At 34.8% G+C, this 8,824-nt stretch overlaps 1 protein-coding gene across 1 annotated transcript in view; it reads left to right on the top strand.

Moving 5' to 3' along the window:
- LOC110039493 (mediator of RNA polymerase II transcription subunit 33A-like) overlaps positions 1 to 8,022 on the top strand; it is a gene marked incomplete at both ends in the record, with an annotated part of 20,508 nt that extends 12,486 nt beyond the window's left edge. Inside the window, 3 exon segments of the mRNA XM_020744579.1 lie at positions 1 to 72; positions 5,534 to 5,701; positions 7,362 to 8,022. Coding sequence (XP_020600238.1) covers positions 1 to 72; positions 5,534 to 5,701; positions 7,362 to 8,022 — 901 coding nt within the window.
- Positions 8,023 to 8,824: the final 802 nt, after the last annotated feature.

Below are 8,824 nucleotides of genomic sequence, written 5' to 3'. Positions count from 1 at the left end.
TCGGAAGAAGAGAAATCTGCTGCAGCAAAGATCTTATGTGGAGCATCCCTCATCCGTGGATGGAATATTCAGGTATTCTTTTTAACGCCCATTTCTATTATGAGTTGTGATTCTCCCTTAAAGGACCTGGTAGATAATTATGTTCAAATTGTAGGCGCAAATAGTCAAATCTGTGGACGAGGATGGCATTTTCTCCTGTCTCAACCCATCTTTGGTCAAGTTTACTTGCTACTATTATTCTCAAAGGAATTGACTTGGAGAATTTCTTTTTTCTTTCTGCTTTTCGAACAACTAACAGGAAAAAAATAGAGAGAAGATTATTCCTTTCCTATTACATGAAAATCAGCTTCAATTATATTTTTCAAAATATGGAATAATAAAATAATAATGGTGGAAATAAATAATAATGCTACTTAATTCATGTGCCTAATATTGTGCTCATAATACTCTGTTAAGTTGAATGGTAGATGCTTGATTTTTTCAACTTGGAACCCTTTACCTTAAAATTTAATCGAGAAAGTTTTTTTTGTGAATGTTTGCTAGTTGATGGTGAGTTAGAGTACTAACTGGTAAAATAAAAAAGAATTAAGTTAAAACCTGCAACTACTCCCTCTATCGATTTCTAAGACCGCCCACACTTTTCTCTGTTAGATAACTCATGAACAAATCCTTTGCTTCCTCATTGGCATGCATCCGAAGCCATCATGCTCGTCCCCTCCGATACGATCGTGATTAGGGCTAGGGATGAAATCAACAAGGCTAGAGATGAAGCCTTTAAAAACCCTTTCTGTATTGTTCCGTGAAGGGTTGTGCATTGGTATTAATATAAAATCAAAAGGTACAAAAAGGAGCTATAAAAGCTACACAAAAAGAACAGTGTAGTTGGTATATTCCTCAACCACACTAAAAAAAATTGTGGTCACAAGTGTGAGCATCCCTAACAGGAGATCTTTCTAAAATGAGTCTAGCACAAAAATGGGCTGCTTTGTTACATTCTCTATAAAAAAATAGACAAAAAAAACTTACCTAAAGTCAATAAGAAAACCCAAATCAAATCCAATCCCAAACTGAGATTGCCAACTCTTAGCCTTCATGATGTGCATAGGAAACTACGGGATAGCTAGGCACGATGACCTCCAAAATTCCTTTACGTGCCCTTCGTTGGAAAAAGCAACAACTGGATCGCTGCATATGAAGACCTCTCAAACTCTCTCTGAAGCCTCTCCTCCCCTTCTTCGCTTGCGTCAGTCACGATACACTTGTTACTAGGGTTAACAACAAAGGAAATGAAGGGATCACAGTGGACGAAGATCTTCCATGCCCTTCTTCAGAAAATCAACAACGGGATCGCTGTAGATGAAGTCTCTGAAACTCCCAATTTTCTCTACTGCTCGCAAATCTCCACTTTACTTGCAACCCTTACTATCGATCGTCTTCAAGCCGTAAACCTAGAATTTACTTGTATTGTGTAGCACCTTCGTTCCCACCACTCGCAAATCCCCATGTCTCTTGTTCGGGTAAGCCGCACGTGATCCTTTTCTTTTAATCGAAGGATTGTCTCTCTTGTTGCCCTAAACTCCACTTTCTCTACTGTATCGAGCCCTTAAAGTAAATATTATATAATAAAAGCGGGAGAGAGAGAGAGAGGGAGGAAGAAGAGATAATTCATCGACTCGCTGATCTCAATTCGCCATCATCATCGTCGCCTCAGAATGAAATGTATAAATGCAGGGAAATTGGGCTTGCATCACTTCCATGCAAGTTATATTAAGATCCGCACCCGTCTTATAGACTGGTGGATTAGAGGCCCCTTACAGAAGGAGTATCTCACGACATTGACCAACGCGTGGCGAAGACTTTAGAGGTTATCAAAATTTTATTTTATTTGAGCTTATAAATGACTTAAAAGTTTGAACTCTTTGAATTTGCAAATAACTTAAATGCGTAGTATTTGAACTTGCAAAATGATTTAAATATGAAACATAAAAAATTGGTGGCTAAGTTTGACTTAACTATGAAATATCGTAAATTGGGATTAAGCTTAACATGCGAATGTAATTTTAAAATGCTAAAAATGAAAATCTAATACGCCACTTTCGCTATTGAATTTGCAATATGCTGCTAGTGAATAGAAGATGATTATCTTTAAAGCCCAAAATGAAATTGTGTGCGATCTATGCATGCATTTCAAATTCTGAATGATTTTAAAATCTCACATTTATGCTTCAAAGATTTTCTAACTCTAATATTCTATCTCAAAATTTGTTTTGAGTATTTTAAAATATAAATTTGCATCCCATGTATGCTTCAAACATCATATTGTGCTTTGCAAGAATATATAATATTATGTATTTGCTCCTTATAAATGCATCAAGCATCATACTGTAATGCCTTGAATGACATAAAATACTATGACCACATATGTGTGCCAATATTCATATAAAATGCATAATATGAGTATGTTGAAATGTGTGCACAATTTTAAAATTATTAATTCACACGGACCTCTTTGTTTATAGGCCAAGGTTCTTGCTCAACTAGTCTAATTCTTCTCTTAAGAACTGAAGTCTACAAGTATAGTAAATTTCAATAATGTCCAAATCACAAATATAGGAACTTGCAAGCCGAATGACCTATTTTGATCACTCTTTATAGTGACTTGAGTTGACAAGATTAATATTTCAACAATCTTAATTTGACAAATTTCAGATGAATTGCAAACATGAGTATTTTAAAATGCTCAAATTTCTGATGATGGCCCTGTTGATTGAAACTTTATATATATATATATATATAAACCTTATCTTTCTTAAGTAGAACATAGTTGATATGGTTCATATATAATCATGGATCAATATTAAAATCGGTCATTTACAAGTAAGAAGTAAAGTCGACATAGTTCAAATCAAAATTTCAAAAATAACAAATGAAGACTTCAAGTTAAAATCAAACACCTATTAGCTTCAAACAAACAAATCAAATTATTCATGTTATGATCAACCACTTAACGCTAAAAGTGAAATTTTATCTGCCCTCTGCAAAAATTTGTCGAGAGTGACAAATTTATGACTAATTTCAACTCACAAAGTGTGAATGTCATATCAAATGTATCACTATATTCACATTCAAAATAATCTCTTGTTAGTAAAGGTGTGGCTCGAGTCATCTGTCCGAATAATTTGACTGTCAAATGACACCACAAAATAGATGTTTCTACCAGAGCCCTCTGACCGGATGATTGTCGCAAAATGGCTCAATTATTATAATCATGACATCAGCCTGTATATTTCCAATGTTTTTTTTTTGAGCTGTGAACCATAAGAGTACAATTGATTGACAAAAAGTCTTTTGTTAGCTAAGGTCGACTTAAATTTCTCACCTTAAATAAACACCTATCTCAAATCTACAAGAGTCTCATGGACAATGCAATTTATGGTTGTTGACAAAGTTTTTTTAGTCAGGTTGGGTTGACTACCTTCTAGAACTAAGTAGATCAGAGATCACAATGACTTGGGATGACAGAACCATAGGATTTTGATCTGGGTCGTCATCATTTCCCCCTATGTTTGCTTTAAGCTCAAGGTGCTAAATTTTATCATCTAAACTTTTTGTTTGTTGCTATTATATGTTAAATATTCAACTATAAATAACTAACCTTAATCAGAAGTGCTCTCCCTCTATGGGGTGGGATAATTAACCATAGAGACTCGCACTTATGGGAATCCTCAAACCCTAGATCAAATTGTCCGGGTGGTTTCCTCAAAATGACACCATTATATTCCGATTACGGTAGCAACTTCTTTTTCAACTTTTTTTTTACTTGTTGAGTTGTGAATCATAAGAGTACAATTGATTGACACAAAATCTTTTCTTAGTTGTGGTCAATTTAAATTTGTCCTCTTAGAAAAACATCAACCCCAGACCTGCAAGAGTCATTTGGATGACACAACCCATGATTGCTGACCAAGATTCTTCAGTCAGGTTAGGTTAACTATCTTCTTTGACTAAGTAGATTAATGATCACCACTATCCCATATGATGGAACTATGTGATCTTGATTGGGTTCATTATTTCTCCCACCATACGTTTTAAGCTCAAGGTGATAAATTTTTAATCCGAACTCTATGTCTGCAGCCACTATATTTAAAATATTCAACTATAAATGACTAGCCTTAATCAAAAGTGCTATTCTGCTATGGGAGAAGTAATTAACTATAGGGGCTTGCGTCCATGAGAATCATTAAACCCCAAATCAAAAAGTCATTGTAAAATAAGAGTGAAGTCACTGGGTGGTGTCTTATCTACACTCCAATCTACATTCTGAAAATTTGACCCTACAAAGCTCTCAACAACAAACACAAAAATAGAGACTTTGAGGCGTCAAAATTTTTGGAGCCACCATAGAGTATGCTAAAATGATATAATCTCATTATTTATCTTCTCTTTTATTAAATGTCAATCTATCTCAACATATTATATTTGTTCATGATGCATAGGATTTTTAGGAATACTTATTGCAACTAGATATGTACACACTAGCTTCATGAGCTCTTCTACTATTATGAAAAATTCAACTACTCTTTTATCCACCTTTCGCATATTCCATGGGCCATTGACTTAAACTTGGCTCTATCATTTGCATCAGACAACCATGGATAACCTTGACTGCACCACTTGACTAAATTTGGTTTGCACAATTCATACCTTGGCTCGCCCAATCAACATCAATGAAAGCCTCAATCTTTCTATATTTGTTCTTATTAAATAATAGTCCTTTTCCTCATATTATGATAAATAAAATGAGGAAAAAGAAACAAAAAGTCATTCTAGTTAGTCCATGTGCCCAATATTTTCCCAATATTTAAATTTTGATACGATTTTGTCAACTCTCCATTTATGATCAATATCAAAATATGAGGATTTGGACTTCGTAATATTATTTATAATTTTGAGTATAGAGTAATTTTATTAAACAGTTATGGAACTACGAAGGATTAATAAAATTGGTCTAAGCATCATAGATGCATTTAGAAGAATTTAGTCAAACTGCTAAGGAATTCAAAGGGGTTACTAAAATGTGTGAAAGCTTCACATATGCATAAACGCGATGAACTTACCACAGATTTCCCTCTACGGATAAAATTAATGCATATGGAATGCTTATACCGTGTGCTCTTGATATTATGAAAACTATATTGAGGTAGGTGAAACTTTGGGTTTAATTTTCTATTGGCTAGTTGCAAAATCAATGTTTTTATCTATTGATTCACATTCCCTTACATATTATGCTTTGGGTTTAATTTTCTATTGGCTAGTTGCAAAATTAATGTTTTTATCTATTGATTCACATTCCCTTACATATTATGAACTGTCTGCCTTGAATTACTTAGCTGACCTCAAACAGCTGGGATAAGACAAATGATGATAATGTGTTGCATTAGTTCAGATATGAAGTTTTCTGTTTCCTGTTCTTATTAGTACTTCTTTTTAATAATTTTTTGGTATTTTTTTAAAATGCTTTGTATTTTTTTAGGAGCATGCGGTACACATGGTGGTCAAGCTCCTATCAACTCCGATACCTACAGATGTGTCAGGACCTGAAACTTGTAGCCATTTGATAAGCCACATGCCCATGTTAAGTGCCATTCTTTTTGGAGCTTGCTCTGTTGAGGCAATTCATATCATATCTTTGTATGGACTGGTAAGCTTGCAATCTTCATGCAAGATAGATTTACACCTTTCATAATATTGCAAGAGCTATCAGAAGTTGTGCTATTGTGAGGATTGTAGGCTTCTTAAGCTGTGTGCACTGCACACTACATTAAGGGAATACCATTTGTTCCTTTGAGCATTAGATTTAAGCTTGCATTCATCATGCAAGATAGATTTACACCTTTCATAATATTGCAAGAGCTATCAGAAGTTGTGCTATTGTGAGGATTGTAGGCTTCTTAAGCTGTGTGCACTGCACACTACATTAAGGGAATACCATTTGTTCCTTTGAGCATTAGATTTAAGCTTGCATTCATCATGCAAGATAGATTTACACCTTTCATAATATTGCAAGAGCTATCAGAAGTTGTGCTATTGTGAGGATTGTAGGCTTCTTAAGCTGTGTGCACTGCACACTACATTAAGGGAATACCATTTGTTCCTTTGAGCATTAGATTTAAGCTTGCATTCATCATGCAAGATAGATTTACACCTTTCATAATATTGCAAGAGCTATCAGAAGTTGTGCTATTGTGAGGATTGTAGGCTTCTTAAGCTGTGTGCACTGCACACTACATTAAGGGAATACCATTTGTTCCTTTGAGCATTAGATTTAAGCTTGCATTCATCATGCAAGATAGATTTACACCTTTCATAATATTGCAAGAGCTATCAGAAGTTGTGCTATTGTGAGGATTGTAGGCTTCTTAAGCTGTGTGCACTGCACACTACATGAAGGGAATACCATTTGTTCCTTTGAGCATTAAATTTTTTGGGCATTTACATGCATACTTACCCGATTCATATGTATTTACATATCAAACGCCTAAACTTTACTTTTTATATTTATAACACCCAACCATACTTACCCGATTCATATGTATTTACATATCAAATGCCTAAACTTTACTTTTTATATTTATAACACCCAAATCTTTCATATCACATCAAAATACGACCATTTTAACTTTTAAAAAGTGAAATATAATTTTTTTATACGTTAAGTGAGGTGGTATGTAAGTAAAAAATTGAAGTTTATGTTTTTGATATGTAAATACATAGGAATTGAGTGATATGTATGCGAATCTTCCTTAATTTTTATGCCCGACAAATACAGACCTTTCATAATGTTGCAGGAGTCATAACATTGCGTTATATGCTTTAGCTTTGTGTACTGCTTGCAGGGAACATAGTTTGCTCCTGTCAATGAACAATGAGTTCAGCGATGGCAATTTCATTATTATTAATAGTTTTTATTTTGGCCTTACTAATGCTCTCATAAGCTTGATAATGTTCAAATTTCTTGAAGATATTACAGGAAATACTATCAGTTTTTATCCAATAATGAAAAAGCATAAATTAATCACTCATACAAAGTTCTTCTGAAACATTTGAATTTGACTTAAATTAATCCAATGCAAATCATGTAGAGCATCCACACTCTTGATTGAAATATTTGGTTTTAAGACCGTCTAAGTTATGAGTGAAAGATTTCATGGAAATTTGGTACTTTGTTTTTTATTTTATGATTACCAAACTAGATGCTACTAAGATATCCCAAAGCACTTTTTACCATGGGTTCAAATTTCAAACTTCTAAAGTTACCTTAATAATAGATACTTTAACCTCACTTAAGGATTGTTTTGCAGGTTCCAGAAGTAGCAGCTGCTTTGATGCCGCTCTGTGAGGCATTTGGATCTCTTCCACCCCTGCCCAACCACAGGCCAAGCCCATTTGATGACACATCAATTTACTCTGTATTTTCGTGTGCTTTTCTTTTTCTTCTCCGCTTATGGAAGTTTTATAGGCCTCCTCAGGAGCACCGAATAGCAGGTCGTGGTGGAACAGTGAGGCTGGAGGCAACATTGGATTATCTACTGTTGCTGCATAATCATCGTTTTGCAGTACAGAACTCCAATTCTAAGGATAAGACTAATAACTCTGCGCTAGCGCCCGTTCAACCCGTTTATATTGACTCATTTCCAAAGTTAGGAACTTGGTATTTACAAAATCAAGCTTGCATTGCATCTACTCTTTCTGGGCTTTCTAGTAAAAATCCAGTTCATCTGGTGGCTAATAAGATATTGAACATGATATATTGTAAAATGAGCAAGGGAGGAAACATTTCTGGTAACCCTTCATCAACATCTAGTAGTAACAAGAGTGAATCACCTGTAAGCGCTGCAGAAGATGCTTATCAGAGACCTTTGCTTCCTGCATGGGATATTTTAGAAGCTGTTCCTTTTGTTCTTGAAGCAGTTTTGACTGCATGTGCCAATGGAAGGCTTTCATCTCGGGACTTAATTACAGGTTAGATGATTTAATATCTTCTTATATATTTTTATGATAATTAATTTTGAACAAAAAATTGGAAATATATCATGCTGTCTTGTTTGATTTATTACGTCCAACGATGGTATCTCTGAGCAACTTCTTTGTAATAACTGGTTAAAAAACTAAAAATAAATTATTAATAATAATAATAATACTAGTATAAATCAAATAGACAAAAAAATAAACATCTTTTCAATTATATCTTAAAGACTCGTATATCCGTTTAAACCAACAAGAGTGAAAGACATAGAACGAGTAAGAGACAGTGTGTGGAGAAGAAGGCGAGGAAGTTCACTGATTTTTTTGAGAAAAAACCTCTCCTGCCCTAGCCGACCAGGGGAAAAGAAGGAAAAAGAAGAAGAAAGAAGAAACAAAAATAACTTATATGTCACTACGGTGCGAGAAGAGGAAGCATTGTGTCCTAGCCGATTAAAGAAGAAGGGATTCAACCTCGTTGCTTGTAGTGGATCTGCATGGTTGTTATTGTGTTGAAGTTGATTGCAAGAGTCAACACCAGATCATGCAAAAGCTTGCTGCGAGTGAAAGAAGATGAGGAAAAAGAAGAGACGCCATCGAGTCCGAGTAAAGGGAAACAATGCCTCGCATGCAAAAGAAAAGGAAGTTGACTTGCTGTGTGGATCTAAGTCGAGCCACACTCATGGGAAGAAGAAGAGGGAGGCAGTGGCTCGTGCGTAAGAGACCAAGCCGAAGACCAGCGTGTGGTCAAAGCATTAATAAGATAAGCGTAGGTTTTATTTATTTTAATTGGTGAATGAAA

The sequence above is a fragment of the Phalaenopsis equestris genome, unplaced genomic scaffold (genome assembly GCF_001263595.1).
Source record: "Phalaenopsis equestris unplaced genomic scaffold, ASM126359v1 Scaffold000002, whole genome shotgun sequence".
Lineage (NCBI taxonomy): Eukaryota > Viridiplantae > Streptophyta > Magnoliopsida > Asparagales > Orchidaceae > Phalaenopsis > Phalaenopsis equestris.
Note: the sequence above shows the minus strand (reverse complement) of the source record. Positions and strands in the feature narration are given on the sequence as shown.